The sequence below is a fragment of the Ascaphus truei genome, unplaced genomic scaffold (assembly GCF_040206685.1).
Source record: "Ascaphus truei isolate aAscTru1 unplaced genomic scaffold, aAscTru1.hap1 HAP1_SCAFFOLD_3462, whole genome shotgun sequence".
Lineage (NCBI taxonomy): Eukaryota > Metazoa > Chordata > Amphibia > Anura > Ascaphidae > Ascaphus > Ascaphus truei.
Window position 1 is genome coordinate 1 of NW_027456467.1, and position 16084 is coordinate 16084.

The following is a 16084-nucleotide window of genomic DNA, read 5'->3' on the forward strand; positions in this document are numbered from 1 at the left end:
AATAGTTTTCTCACAACCCCCCTCCCTTATCTCTACACACACCCCACCCACACACGCCTGTATTGTGTTGCTGTTTACTTTGCTATGAAACAAAATGGTAGGCTTTTCAAATACCACTAGAGATTGTGTTCTAATCAATTTTAACGCTCTGCTTCAACACAACCTGTCTTAATTTAAACTATATTGCAGTTTCTGTAACCCTAATGTTCCTTTAGAAGCATGGACTTGTTATATACTGTAGATGAATTTGAGAGTTCTTAGTATTGTATTGCATAAACCTTCACAAATTTACTGTATTCAAGAAGGATGTCAAGAGAAGTCTTAGTTTGTGTCTCTGGTAAATTTAAAGTTTAATTTTAACACTACCATAATAGTACACACTGTATCATAATAGTAAATGCAGCACAAATTAACCTTATCTGCTAAATTCTTTACCTTTTTAAAAATGTCTTTATATAAGTAAATAACAATATTCCTCTATATCATGCAAATTGGTATATAAACATTGTAGGCGCCGTTTATTTTCTTTCTTAGCTGTGATGGCAAAAGCGTCCGTGTAGAATTTCACATGAGTACCAATGGACCCTGTAACATTTCCCCTGGATGTGCTGCAGGTCCCTTTTAGCATTTGCAAAGATTCTAAAACGTCTCTTAACACATTTTTGTCACGGAAGGGAGAACAGTCGAAAGCGTGGGAACTCTGATCGAGAGAGCGCTTCCATACAAAATACCTCCAGATCAGGTCAGGAGCAGAAGCAAGATGTTGAAATGCCACCTACCCGTGTGGGAGGGTGCAAAGTTCAGAGTACAAAAAACAACACAAGGTAAAATATTGTGAAGCATTCTTATTTAATGGAGTTGAATTTAGATTAAACAACCTATTTGGTGAACTGCAAAAACAAGATCACTCATCTTATTGGTTTTATAAAAACGGGTATTTTTCTAGTGTATTATTTGTGATCAGAAATCAACTATGAAGACCACAAGTAGTAATGTTATTTCACAGAGTGCTTTTCTCCCAATGGAAAACAAAGCGTTTCAGAATTACAATATAGTACGTAGTGCTGTACATATAATTTTACAGACATGGGCCCTGACAAGCTTGTGTGTGTGTGTGTGTGTGTGTGTGTGTGTGTGTGTGTGTGTTAGTTAAAACTTTGTACTGACCTTTTCAGGATTTGTGATCCTCGCCATCACCAGCATTTGCTGATTTTATAATAATTTCAGACATGTAAGCTGTAATACATTTTTCACTCTACAGATATGTTGTATACCCTGTCTGTATTTTGTTACACTGCACAAAAAGAGAGTAGGAGAATGTGTCTTTTCTTGGTGTTTAGCCTCTTCGTTCTCTTCCCTTCCAATGCCCTAAACCAAATTGATATGCATATGCAAGTAGTCCATCATATTAATAAACCCACTCGGATCATCTTGGTTGACTTGCTCCTTTTTTAAATCTTCAGAAGTGAGGTGCAGAACCTATACATTGATGTTGAACTAATCTGTATGGAGTATAACCAAATCTTTATACAGTAGAATAATGCAGCGACTGCTTCCCATCTCGTAAAAGAATGCAGTGTTTGATAAACTAATCTAGGTGTGATCCTCATGTATCCAAAATAATGCAATTTACTATTTCCCACAGCTAAAATGCACTAATTACATTTTAAAAAGGAGATGAGCGTCAAGGGTGTGGAAATCTACAAAAAAAAAAAAATCCTAAAGACTCATAAAAGAAAATTTTGAAGCATGCAGAAGGGGGCTTCCATTTTTACCTGGGTTGCAGTCCTATTTCAGAGGGCATTGTCTTGATTTCTCTCCCTCACAAGCTCTGCATATTGTGCCTTTTAATGCGTGTTGCTCATCAAATGTCATGGAAATAATTGCCACACTTTTTTACTTTCTCTAGGAGTAGGGATGATCGAAAGAAAGATGACCGCTCCCGTAAAAGGGAGTATGACCGGAACCTTCCACGACGAGATTCGTACAGGGATAGGTACAACAGGAGACGAGGGAGGAGTCGTAGTTACAGCAGAAGCCGTAGCCGCAGTTGGAGTAAAGAGAGACAGCGGGATAGAGACAGAGATAGAAGTCGTAGCAGAACAAGGAGCAGAACAAGGAGCAGAGGTACTTATATTTGTCTTGCTTTTAATCTTAGTCTGAGGATGTTGAATTTCCTATTGTAATATCATGTAAATTTTAAAACTCAGCTCCACTGAGGTGCGAAGTGAAATGCATCAGCACTTTGTTGTAAACACTGTTCTCTTTTAAGAATCGTTTATTTATTTTTCATAAAAAAAAAACCAGTCCTTTTTAATTTAGCTCAATAAGCAAACATGGTTTTATCCGAAAAAGTTTTATTATTTTTTTTTTGCTTTTGTTTCTGTTTCATTCACGTTTTTAAAATGATGATTTTTTTTTTTGTTTTTAACAGACAGAGATTCTGGGAAGCCAAAGTATGACCCTGGTAGATCGGATCCAATAGACAACAATTACCCAACGGGATCTTCCGTGCCCCTCCTCGTATCTGCTCATTACCCAGTTCCTACCCTAAGCAGCACCATTACAGTTATTACCCCATCACACCATGGAAACAACACAACTGAAAACTGGCCAGAATTTCATGAAGATCAAGTGGACCACAGCGCTTATGCTAGACCTCCGATGCCTAAGAAACGCTGCAGGGACTATGACGGTATGCATAACAGTGGAGTACTTTGAAGTCAAAGGCAACTTACACATTCAGATTCATGTTGTACCTATCTTGAAACCACTCAATCTTTTATTTAATTGTATAACTTAAGAAAGTAGCATTTTAAAATATCAACGCCCTAACTTTGTTCTTTATAAGTGTTAATTGCACAGATGCTGTAACCACAGTGTGTAAATTGAATGTTGATAGTAGAAAATCTCATGATAACTGTTTTAAATGTGAATGGACAAACTATAAATTTGTGTGTTCCCAAGCAAACCTTTAAGTTGAATTTAAGAGGACCCTGTTCATAAATGAAAGGAACGGCAATCCATGTTTTAGTTAAGTTGTCGCACATATAATTCTTCTAATCCTTTTTGTAGCTTTCAAGGATATATTGAAGCACCAAACAACTCTAGGCTGTGAAATTTCAGATGGCATATTTTCTTCTGATTTGTTCATTTTTAGTCCCATATTTGCCATCCTGAGTTGATTTTGCCCTATGATTTTCATGTTCAATTTGTGTAACATGTCTTGGCTTTTGTTTCCTCAGAGAAGGGATTTTGCATGAGAGGCGATATGTGCCCTTTTGACCACGGGAGCGATCCTGTAGTCGTTGAAGATGTAAACCTACCCGGGATACTACCCTTCCCAGCACCACCTCCAGTTGTAGACAGGCCACCCCCTCCCGGCCTTCCCCCACCATCACTTTTAACACCACCTCCTGTAAATCTCCGACCTCCGGTCCCACCGCCGGGTGCTCTTCCACCCAGCCTTTCAGCAGTCACAGGTACTGTGCCAAAACCAACAGAATGTGTAACTTGAAGGGTAACAAGGTGTAGAATGGTCTAGTGTATACAATTATTGAAATACATCTTAGCCAGATTCTGTGATAAGAGCTAGTGTAAGCATTTTAAAATGCAGGATTTTATCTTCATTTGTAGGATGTCTTCATAGCATCTTTAAATGGTGGTAACCTGTAAAGAAATAGACATGGATTTAGTGAGTCATGTTTGTTTCCAAATGTAACGTTGGGATCAGTTTTCTGTAAGGCCACGTATATCGTGTGTGTGTGCGCGCACAAGTGTTCTCGCAGCGTCACGCTCGTCTGTAGCAGGAGAGATTTCTGTCCTGCAGGCAGGCGATGGGGAGGCATGTCGGATGGCGAGACGTCACGGAGCCGGTTTGCCCACATTGGGCAAATCGGTCACGTGACCCGGCCATCACGCGGCAAAGACAAACAAGTTTGTCTCGCCACGCATCAGCCGCTTTGGCGCTCACTATGCACATGCGCATTGGCCTCCATTGGTTTGACGTCGCTCGCGTCGCACTTATAGTGACGGTGACGTCATGCTGCGGGCGCTGGAAAAATCAAATTGACTTGACTTCCAGCGATAGCGACCAAACCGTCGCGCCGCTTCTACTATAAGCTCACGCGACGGCAATACATTTGTTTTGCTGCGACGTCGCGTCGCCGGCACTATAAGTGCGGCCTAAGACTCTTACGTGTTTGCTGAAAGATACCAGCAATAGTGTTCAAGCATTGTTTTAGTTGGAGATTGTGAGACATCAGTTTTTAACTCAAATTATAGATATCTTTTACTCTGTACATAGTGTACGCAATAAACACAACACAAATTGTTACATAATGTATTGAGCATCTATTACTGTTGGAAATTTCGGTAGAAAGAGACCTGCCCACACACTATTTAATATTATTTGAAGGTCTTTTTCTTATGACACATTGAAGAGGTTTTTAGGGTTTAAATGCTTCTCATTTTGTTCTTTACAGGACCGCCACCTCCTCTTCCGCCTTTACAGCCTGCTGGTATGGATGCTCCTCCCAACTCTGCTACAAGCTCCGTTCCTACTGTTGTGACCACTGTCATTCGTCATCCTCCTCCCCCTGGAGCACCACCCTCTCTCTTTTCCTCAGGTATCATTACTCATGTATTTTCAGTATTTATATGTTACTACTTCCTTATTTTCGATTTCTTTGTAGTTATATGTTTTTATTTCGCTGGACCTATGGTGTCATGTTGTACATAGGGTTGCCTTGTGCCCAGTATTGAACCGGACTGTGCTGTATTTGGATCCTCTGTCCAGTAAAACAGTAAAGGTTATTCTTGACATGTATGTGTAAACCGGTATTACCTCTGTGGACATACTGTAGTGGCCTGACCAGTTTGGTGGGCTGCGGGATTTTCCTGAGCAGGGGGCTGGGCAACTTCTTTCATCCTGATTGGCTGCTGCTGGGTAATGTCAGGAGCCTGGTGCCAAGGAGAGGAGGAAACGGCATGGAGCGGAGAGGTGTGTGTCTCGAGCACGTGTGTGTCTCGAGCACGTGTGTGTCTCGAGCACGTGTGTGTCTCGAGCACGTGTGTGATTGTGTCTCGAGCGCGTCGTAACTTGCACCATTGTGTCCAGTATTATTGGAGAAGACACCTGGCAACCCTAGTTATACAACATACCATCAATATTCTCCATGGGTAGCTACTGTCTTTCAAATTGTGTAAGCTTGGATTATTGTTTACATAAAACTTCATATTCATTAATATAATATTCAGTTTAGTCTGTGTGACATCTCTATTGCATAAGATCTTTAGTGTTAAGGAAATAATGTTGAACCCGATTTTAATGTTATTTTTTTCCCCCTACATACAGTTGCAACAAGACCTATTCCATTGTTTCGAGAAACATATGAAGCAGATGGATACAATCCAGAAGCGCCAAGTATGACAAGTACTTCAAGACCTATGTATAGACATCGTGCCCATGCTCAGAGGCCGAATTTGATAGGCCTTACATCTGGAGACATGGATTTACCTCCAAGAGGTACAGTGAAAGCCTCATGTCTTGAAATTAAGTTGATCAATTTTAGTGTATTTGAACCACCATCTGTTTGTGTAATAATGTTTGTATCTTGTTTACACTTTCACCTTCTCCTAAAAAAAGAACGCAGACTTTACAGTGCCATTGTATCTCCTGAAAATACAATTCTGTGTACGCCCCTTTAGCACAATAGTTGCTTTTCTAAACTGGTGGGAGCTACTGATCCCATGTTGCATGTATACCAGAGATGGCGACACATTTTACCTAATATTTGGTGGAAAATATTAAACACACACACACCAACACACACACACACCAACACACACACACACCAACACACACACACACCAACACACACACACACCAACACACACACACACACCAACACACACACCAACACACACACCAACACACACACACCAACACACACCAACACACATCCACACCAACACACACACCAACACACACACCAACACACACACCAACACACACACCAACACACACACCAACACACACACCAACACACACACACACACACACACACACACACACACACACCAACACACCAACACACCAACACACCAACACACCAACACACCAACACACCAACACACACACACACACACCAACACACACCAACACACACACACACACACACACCAACACACACACCAACACACACACACCAACACACACACACACACACACACACACACCAACACACACCAACACACACACACCAACACACACACACACACACCAACACACACACTCACCAACACACACACTCACCAACACACACCAACACACACCCACCAACACACACCAACACCAACACACCAACACCAACACACCAACACACCAACACCAACACACCAACACACACACTAACACACCAACACACACACTAACACACTGTATATACTACTAGACAGCACTGTACAACGAAAATATACTCAGTGTACAGGGTGCACTGAACAAAGTGGGCCCAAACAACCCCACTATAACGCATAGAAACCCAAAAGAAGCTCCAGCACACACTGATTAATAGAACAAACGTAGAACGTCTCGGATTAAGCCACAAATTTAATAGCATAAATAGAACATATTGTCACAAAAAGGAATTGCTAAATTGCTGTAATTGCAGAGCCTACAGCTCTAAAAGCCACCGGAGCAGGGGGGAATACAATGGGAAGGGAAGTGTGGGAGACAGAAGGGGGTGGGGAGGAAAAAAACATATAAAGACAATGGGGTAGGGTAAGAGGGACAACATTTCAGGGAAAAAACCCTTTCCTCAGGCCCGTTCCCTTGGGTCCAAAGGAACCTCAAGGTACTTCCCTTAACCCCCCTAAGAGAGAGACAATCTCAAATTCAGAATAATCGCAGAATCATATAATCTAGCAGTGAACGGTCCAATGTGGCATAGGAGAAGGTATATGAGAAACTCAAACCGTTCTTTTTCTCACTGTTCAGAAGCTACTGGCATCTCTTCATTTCTTTCACTACAGTCATGACTAACACTGACTGGCACACACACACACTCACACTGACTGGCAGCACACGCACTGACACGCGACCACTGACACGTGACCACTGACACGCGCCCACAAGGAATTCAGTTATTATAAATATAGAAGTGCAAATAGCAAAAACACGTGTTCTAAGTCAAACTTTATTGCGTTTTGGCACTGAAATTGTGTTTTTGATTTTTAATTAAAAACATCACCATTACAAATACAATTTCTGTGACAAAACAGTGACAAAAGCCAAAGTTTCACTTAAAATGCATGTGCTCGGCGCACATACACTTTTTTTTAAACTAGTAAATAACCGTGAGAATTGGTATCCTCTGACTAGGCTACAACAAGATGTACGGAAGTATTGTTTTGACCATAAATTATATGAATATAATTGTGATACACAAGGAGTGTTTAATTTGACACTGCAGATGCAAACTTTTTTTGTGTGTATGTCTTTTTTGCAGAAAAAATGGTCAGCAACAATATGAGGATTGTTGTTGATTCTGAGTCTCGGAAAAGAAATCTTGGATCAGGGGAAATGGGGATACCTCCGAAAAAGCCATGGTTTGACAAGTAAGCGGACCAAAGAAACTTAGACTAGAAACAAAATGGGCAATGGGATCATGCCAAACTAATGTATTTTTACTGTTTGGTTTACTCTGGTCACATTAAATTATCATGTGATGTGTGCTGCTATCTAAGAGCACCGATGTGGAGAGAATATTTATTACAAAAAATAATCTGACAAAAGTAACTTTACATAGAGAATCCTTTATCAGCACGCACGACTAAAGTTTCCTGCATAGGGTCTCAACTAATCTATGTTACTTAACTGTGTATGTTCAGTTCACTTGTAGTGCTAACTAAAAGAATGTATTGCTATGTATATTTCTACATTATTTCACTACCTTTGATGGGACAATAATTGCAGTAACTTGTTTTTTGTTCTAAATTAATTAGTATTAATTGGTACACTGCCTTTGGTGTATCATTGAAGTTGGTAAACCAGAAATTATTTTCCTTTCTTTTTATTCTTTGGCTACAGATAAAACTTTGCATAGTTGATCTGGTAGATATTACATACCATACACTAAATGTGTTCATCTGTTTTCTTTCACAGACAAAACTTCAACAGAATTAACCATCCTGGCTTTCAGAAAAAGATGCCGTTTGGAAATGAAAATACTAAACTTGAATTAAGAAGGATTCCACCGGAGATGAATAACATCAGCAAACTAAATGAGCACTTTAGTAAATTTGGGACATTGGTGAATTTGCAGGTTGTAATTTTCTTATTTGCATACGTGTGTATGTGTATGTGTGTGTATGTATATATAGAGATATAGAGATATAGATATAGAGATAGATAGAGATTTTTTTTTTTGTCTATCTCTCGTTACATTTTTAGTATGAATTATATTCTAAAAAAAATTATTGGTTTTCCTTCAACGATGAAGTCAGTCAATGTAACAGTGTTTCTCCCTATAGGGTTACATTCAATTTTGTCTCAAGAAGTTGTTCACTGTAGCAGTTATTGATAAGAGGGAGTCTTCTGTGCTTACTCTTAAAGGCAAAGCCACGACACAGGCGTGGAAGCACAGTTCATGTCAACCCCCTTCAGCAATTAAAGAGTTCATTTAGAAAAGAACACATGTATTTCTATCTCTTTGAAACCTATGAACTTTCGATGTCAATATTCAGGTTGCCTATGAAGGTGATCGAGAAGGTGCCCTTATCCAGTTTGCAACATATGATGAAGCAAAGAAAGCAATATCTAGCACAGAAGCAGTTTTGAATAATCGGTTTATCAAGATGTACTGGCACCGACAAGGCTTCACTCAGCAGATACAGAATCCAACCTCTCCTAAGGTATTTACACGCACATTTAACATTTCTTACAGTTCTCTTAAATGTACTACTTTGAGAGCTAAGGAATGGGGTTGCCTACATTTTGATGAATTTGCGTAAAACGCGAGCTCTGTTGTTGCACCGAGATAACATTCGACAGTTAAGCATTAATATTATCAGGAAAAATCCCTCAAGTCTTGGGGGCTTATTCTATTTCGCCAATCGGATCAAGAGCCTGCTCTGGCTAATAGAAGTAGCCCCTCCATACACTTAGCTTTCTGGCATCCCTGGTTTACCTTCCAAAGTCCTGCCGTTTCCCTTACGCACATTTTGATTGGGTTATCTACTCTCAAATGGCATATTTGCACCTTTATAGGTGCTGTGCAGATTTCGATGTGTGGATAAAGATGTGCAACATAATTAAGCACATTTTCCTTGTTTATTGAGCCAATGCTATGGACAAAACGGCAGTTCTCCCAATGAGATCTCATCAGAAACTGTCTGCAATTAGTCTCTTGCGTCCTTCTATCATGTGCGTTGTGGAATAATAAAGAGGACTTTGTGCTGAAGACCCTTTATCTAGAAAGTGAAAGTATACATAGGTCATCCTATGAGAATGTGACCTTCAGACCACCTGCTTGTTTTGTTGCTTTGAGTAAATTGCCTTTTTGTTCATAATTAAAGGTTGGTCAACTTCCAATGCAGCCCCCCAATTTACCTGTGATGAAGCAATCTGTGAAAGAGCGCCTTGGACCTGTACCTTCAAGTAACATTGAGCAAGCAGAGGCCCAAAATGCTAATGCAGAGATGTCTCAGGTATTTACCTGTACTATAATGTATTATAGTGCAAGTCTACTGACGTTATCTTTTACATAGAAAACTAGTATGGAGTTAAACTTTTGTGATAAATAGCAGGGCCCCGCTTTTCGGCGATCCGCTCATACGGCGGCGTCGATAAGGGGGCCGCCATCTTTGATTCCGAGTCGCACATGCGCAGAACGGGCGGGTGCGCCCGGCGCGCATGCGCAGACCGTAGTTGCACGCGCAGACCGTAGGCCGCGCATGCGCAGAACGGCAAACGCCGTTCTGTGCATGCAAAATCATTTCATTACACTGGTAGTTGGGCATAGCCAATTATTGTTTGGCGCTGGAGTGAAGCCCATATTTCTGCAGTCTGTCAGAATATGTATACAGATAAAGGCTGCGTTAATATATAATGCAGGATTACCCTGCTCAGCACCCGGAAGTGCTCATCCCCACCTATCATTTGGCTATAAGATGTTTAGACAGGTTTCTATCTAGACTACACTTTGTCTGTTCAGGAAAAACTATATAGGCAATACCCACACTATTTATGTGATACACCAAGTCTAGTAACATATATATAGATATAGATATATATATATATATATATATAATACTGCAATACTAGCACTTCAGCCCCACACCTCTTTTTGGTTCTTTTAATTGTTTTTATTAGAGTTTGTGTTCTGTATGTGTGGTTCCCGAACAGTTTTTTTTTTTTAAAAGTTACTTAATAAAAATTACAGGCATATCCCGTTTTACATACACCCGCTTTATGTACACTCGCAAGTACGTACATTTATTTTTAGTTACACCATACCCCTGTGTACGTACGCATGCTTCGCGAGTACGGACACCAGGGGGCGGCGTGCGTGCGCACCTCCAATACAGCAACCTCCTTCATTGTGGTCCCTAACTGAGTGGGAGTGCAGGTAAGGGGGAACGGGGAGATCGGGCGCGCCATCAATCAGCTGCTATAGCAGTGATTCCGCCCGCACTGCAGCTCCTGGCTTTTCTTCCTCCGTTCTCCCCCCTCCCTCCCTCCTCCTGCTGTAGAACAGAACTTTGCATGTGAGTTACAGGCTACGGGGGAGGGGGAGGTGCTCTTCTACTGCATTCTGTGCTTGTGGGTGTGTCTGTGTGTGTCTGTCTGTGTGTCTGTCTGTCTGTCTGAGTGTGTGTGTCTGCGTGTGTCTGCGTGTGCGTGACTAAGTGCGTGTGCGTGCGTGACTGAGTGAGAGTGCGTGAGAGATTGTGTGACTGAGGGAGTGCGTGAGAGATTGTGTGACTGAGGGAGTGCGTGAGAGATTGTGTGACTGAGGGAGTGCGTGAGAGATTGTGTGACTGAGGGAGTGCGTGCGTGACTGAGGGAGTGCGTGCGTGTAAGCCAAGCTGATCAAGGACCTGAGTAAGGCCGTGCGTATAGTGCCGGCGATGCCGCCCAAAAACAAACACATTGCCGCCGCGTGCGCTTATAGTAAGCGCGAGAGAGGCAATGCGACGGAGCGGACTTTGGAAGCCGGGAATATTTGATTTTCAAGGGCTGTCACCTCATGTGACAGCCCCTGAACAAATCAAATGTCCGGGAGTCTGCGATGCTGCCGCAAAGCGAAATATAACTTTCACTAGCGGGGATGGGTGACGTCGCCTGTCGCGGGCACTATACGCACGGCATAAGCAAGCACAGCATTGTAAAACACTGTACTGTACTGTATTGTACTGTACTGTTTTCACCAAAGTCACAAAAAATAAGTCCCAAAAATATATCAGTCAGTCAAATAAATGCACCTCACCTTCATGCCCCTTCAGTAAAAATACTGTACAGTAGTAGATATGCCCTCTCCTTCATCCTTCCTACATATTTTTAAAATAATTTTCCATTCATCTATGTTGTATCTGTCAGCACATAAGAAAAATCAGCTGACATTAAAATTTTTATTTCAATAAAGCCTACTGTATTTATTTTGGTTACAAATGCATTATTTACATCAGTTATGCACATATATGATGTTTGCAGTACAGTACATGCATTGTAAAGTGGAAAAAAGGTAGTGCTTCACTTTAAGTACATTTTCACTTTACATACATGCTCCGGTCCCATTGCGTATGTTAAAGCGGGGTATGCCTGTACGTTTTAATTAGGGTGTTCTTTTCGTGCCACATTATAGGGATTCTTTTCTGTTATAGTTTCTGTCAGAATCTGTCTACATATAATATATATAATATGCTATGGCTGTTGTTCAGTGATGTCTGGAATGGATTGAATGCATCTAAATTGAAATTGCTCATGAGATTTCAGTTGACTCTGTCCCTTTCTTCTGCAGTAAGATTTATTGTAGTAGCCTTTGTGGTTTCACAGTGTTCTAAAGGTTGCTAGGACTTTTCCAAAGCCAGAGTTTTTACCAGTTCTTTATACAGTAATATATTTTACTACACGTACACTGTATAGAATACGTATTGTATACAATTACCTGTATTGTTTTTATATTTTCATTGGAAACAATGCTTTAATACATTCCTGTTTCTTAGAACGTGATCAAAGTACCCATAAAAGAGAGACTGGGTTATATGTTGAAACAAACATCTACAGCAACAGAAAAGGTTAGGAAATCCTTATTCATTACTCTTTAAATTGTGTATGGTGCATTGATAACAAATGATATAATATATAGTAGGTACCTAACACACCTGGTAACATTTACTACTTCTTGCAAAGTAATTAGTAATCCAACACTGAGGCTGTGTTTCTACTGAAAACTGTTTCTAGTATACGTTGTTAACATTCAAGCTCAAGATGTTCTTTCTGCTTATTTTGTATTGTATGTCTTTTATTTATATAGCGCCAAAAGTGTACTCAGCGCTTCACAAATAATAATTTTTACTAATATAGGAATAAAGGTCCACTGTATATTGTAGTTGACTATTTCTAATTTCTTATTTTGCGATAAAGTGATGGGTGACACAACGGCAATTCCATTTGACTTAAGAAAGCAACTACTTGACTACATTTTGAATTATGTATATATATCTATAGATAGAGAGTTGATAGATATGTCAATATATCAATGATTTATAGTGGCACTCCACTGGCAAAATGGTTAACTGCCTGGGTGCATTGGCTTCTTGGTGATGAGGTATTGAAGAAAGTAATAGCAGGCACTCCAGCACTTGTTGAAAAATGTAATACATTTATTACACAAGGTGAACGTTTCGGTTTTCCAAGGAGTCTTGGGGAGAGCCAAAACGTTGATTTGATTTATTTGTGTTTGATTTGAAGTGCTGGTTGTTTAAAGTGTGTGCAGTTAGAACCAGAAGCAGTTTGAACAAGGAAGCGGTTAAACAGGGTATAGTATATTGAAGTACAGTTTACTGTTAGTACTTCTAAACTTCATAGTTGCTAGAATGAGCAGGATTGAAAATGCCACTCAATGCACATCTTGCCACATATATGTGCACTTGGAGCAGCTGTTCCAAGGAGCATACCGCTGTGAGAAATGTGAGCGGGTGGTCTCTTTAGAATCAGAGATTGCTGATCTGAAGAGGCAACTTGCAATATTGAGGGACATTGGCAATCTTGAAAGGGGTTTAGAGCTCACTGAGCAGGCCTTTGCTTCGACTGATGGTGCAGATGGTGGCGCTGTTAGTGAGGAGCAGGTAGGTAGCTTGGTTGCTGTTAGTGAGGAGCAGGTAGGTAGCTGGGTGACAGCAGGGGCAATAGGGAGAGGCAGGTCGTTTCTGAGCTGACACATCCCAATAGATTTGCCATGTTGAGTGAAGATATTGGGAATGTCGGGCGGAAATGGCAATGCTGGGGGAGACTAATTCCTCTAGCAGCCAGGGGAATAGTTCCTCCAGCACAGTGGGGACTCGGGATGCTCAGATACAAAGAAAGATTGCGGTGGTAGGGGACTCCATTGTTAGGAAGGTAGATAGGGCAATCTGTTGCCGGACCGCAGGAACCGAACAGTTTGTCTCCCGGGTGCTCAAGTTCAGCACATTGCGGATCGGGTAGACAGATTGTTGGGGGGGGCTGGGATTGACCCGGCGGTCTTGGTACAGGTTGGCACCAATGACAAAGTTAGAGAAAGATGGAGGGTCCTAAAAAATGATTACAGGGATCTAGGCCAAAAGCTTAAGGCAAGGACCTTCAAGGTAGTATTTTCTGAAATACTTCCGTTGCCATGCGCTACCGCAAGGAGACAGTCAGAGATAAGGGAGGTTAATGCATGGCTAAGAAAGTGGTGCAGGAAGGAGGGGTTTGGGTTTTTAGAGCACTGGGGCTCCTTTTCTGAGAGGTGCCATCTATTCTAGGGACGGATTGCACCTCAATGAAGAGGGATCTTCTGTGCTAGGGGGGAGAATGCTAAAAAGGTTGGAGGAGATTTTAAACTAGGATGGAGGGGGGAGGGGAATGAAACAGGTAATGAACTAAATGGAATAGAGGAGGATACAAGGTGGTATGGAGGTAGAATGGGTGCGAGTTTGACAAGCAGGAAGACACCCATAGTAAATACAGATAATACTAGAAAACTTCTAAAGACTAAACCAAGTGGGCGCAGAAAGGAAGGAGCAGATAAGATAATAGTACAGGCTGAAAAAAAAACTTAAATGCATGCTTGCTAATGCAAGAAGCCTGACAGATAAAATGGGGGAGCTTGACTTAATAGCTGCAAGGGAGCAGTATGATATCATAAAGTAGCAAAGATGCGCGCAGTGTCAATAGATCCCCGTGATTCGAAATAGGTGGTCTCCCTCTGCAGCTCTCACTCTCCCTTGATCAGCGGGGTAATATGAATCAATGCTTTTTGTCTGCATGATATCATAGGCATTACTGAAACATGTATGTTCAGTATCTTCAATTCTTAAACTTCTTTTTCTTCAGGTGTTATCCACTTCCACTGGCCTTACAAAAACGGTTTACAACCCAGCAGCTTTGAAAGCCCTGCAAAAATCTGTATCCTATTCTGTTTCACTGAACAACATTGAGGCACAGAAGAAGAAACGGGTAAATAGTTAACTTTTCTGTTCACAGAAACATATAAATAGTTTAATATGTTAGTTGTGGGGAGGTGTTCCAGGTTACCAGCATAGTCCATGTTCGAGTATAATATGAAATCACAGAACCATGTAAAACACTTTCTACCGTTTTTAAATGTTTATTTCTTAAAAAATTTACACATTTATGGCCAAAATGTGTTGTACTGAAAAGCAGAATGCAGATCACAGAATATTCCATACATTTGGCCTTGTTAAATGCTAGTCGGCAGTAAGGAATGCAACAGCAGTTATAAAGTCTCAGTGATCAAAGTAATTTGCATAACAAAAATCACAGTGGCATCACTCATGTACACTACCTGCACAAAATATATATATATTTTAAAACTACGGTATATTTTTAATAGAGTGATTATAAAACCAGTGATAATTAGTGTAACCTTTAAAGGAAAGAAACATTAAAAAATAATGCACACTTTTTAGTTTTTTTTCCCCTGTGTATATGGTTTCCTGTGCTTTTATTTTCCATAGGAAGCACTAAAACTTCAACAAGATGTGAGGAAGAAAAAGCATGAGATTTTGGAGAATCATATAGAAACACAGAAGGTGAGCAGCGCGGCTTTACATTTTTTGTTACAGATCAGTGCACAGTTGTCACATTTTGTATATGCAATACATTGTAATTTAAAAAGCAATTAACAAAAAAATGACGGTATACATTGAAATAATTTCACGCGGTAGAACAGGCTGCATTGCGTTTTAAAATGTCACTAGGTTTTGTTTTTTTGTTTTGTTTTTTAAACACAGGTTTGAAGCAGTGGGTCTGTGGAGATGAACTGTGTTCATTTCATCTCCGAGACACCTGCTTCTAGAGATACCGGTACTCTTATTGAGGCAAGTATCAGTCAGAGAAACAAAGTAAAGGAGGCAGATGATCAACTCAGTCACCATACTAGTAGACCAAGGTGAATAATGAATCAAGTGATGTCTGGTGCATGCAAACTGTGAACTGGGAGTGAATAGACAAAACAAAAAATGGAGGGCACAAGATTATACACTCTCAGAGAATTCACTTCGCTGCACACCACCTAATCTAAAACTTAACCTTTAATACAAAAAGGACTCATAAAACATATATCACTGTATTTTATGTATGAACAGTAATTAAAAAGTGTGTATATAATGGAACGGCGTAACCAGGAAACATCCTAATTAGTACCGGCTAAAGTATAATGCTAATAATAGAAAGCAAAAAGACTTCAATGGTCCTTGGACAAAATAGTGAATGAGATCAAACCCTTTTCTTGTATCTTCAAAAGCGAATTGCTTGGGAGTCCACTCCAGTTCCAAGCAATTCGCTTTTTGAAGATGCAAGAAAAGGGTTTGAGCTCAT

General features: G+C 40.6%; 1 protein-coding gene across 1 annotated transcript; it reads left to right on the top strand.

Moving 5' to 3' along the window:
- Positions 1–588: 588 nt before the first annotated feature.
- LOC142483629 (RNA-binding protein 26-like) lies at positions 589–15405 on the top strand. The gene is made up of 13 exons (XM_075583647.1): positions 589–824; positions 1910–2127; positions 2435–2695; positions 3246–3482; positions 4485–4628; positions 5357–5527; positions 7509–7617; positions 8165–8324; positions 8746–8913; positions 9577–9708; positions 12226–12297; positions 14579–14701; positions 15223–15405. Exons 1-13 carry the CDS (start codon positions 604–606, stop codon positions 15388–15390), a joined length of 2184 nt encoding a protein of 727 aa, XP_075439762.1. The 5' UTR covers positions 589–603; the 3' UTR covers positions 15391–15405.
- Positions 15406–16084: the final 679 nt, after the last annotated feature.

Bases quoted from the DNA above. Each gene is read 5' to 3' on its own strand.
- LOC142483629 (XM_075583647.1), top strand. From the start codon at position 604: ATGTGCTGCAGGTCCCTTTTAGCATTTGCAAAGATTCTAAAACGTCTC. The intron at 2,128-2,434 runs GTACTTATATTT...TGTTTTTAACAG, and splicing joins GAGCAGAACAAGGAGCAGAG to ACAGAGATTCTGGGAAGCCA. The intron at 14,702-15,222 runs GTAAATAGTTAA...TATTTTCCATAG, and splicing joins AGGCACAGAAGAAGAAACGG to GAAGCACTAAAACTTCAACA.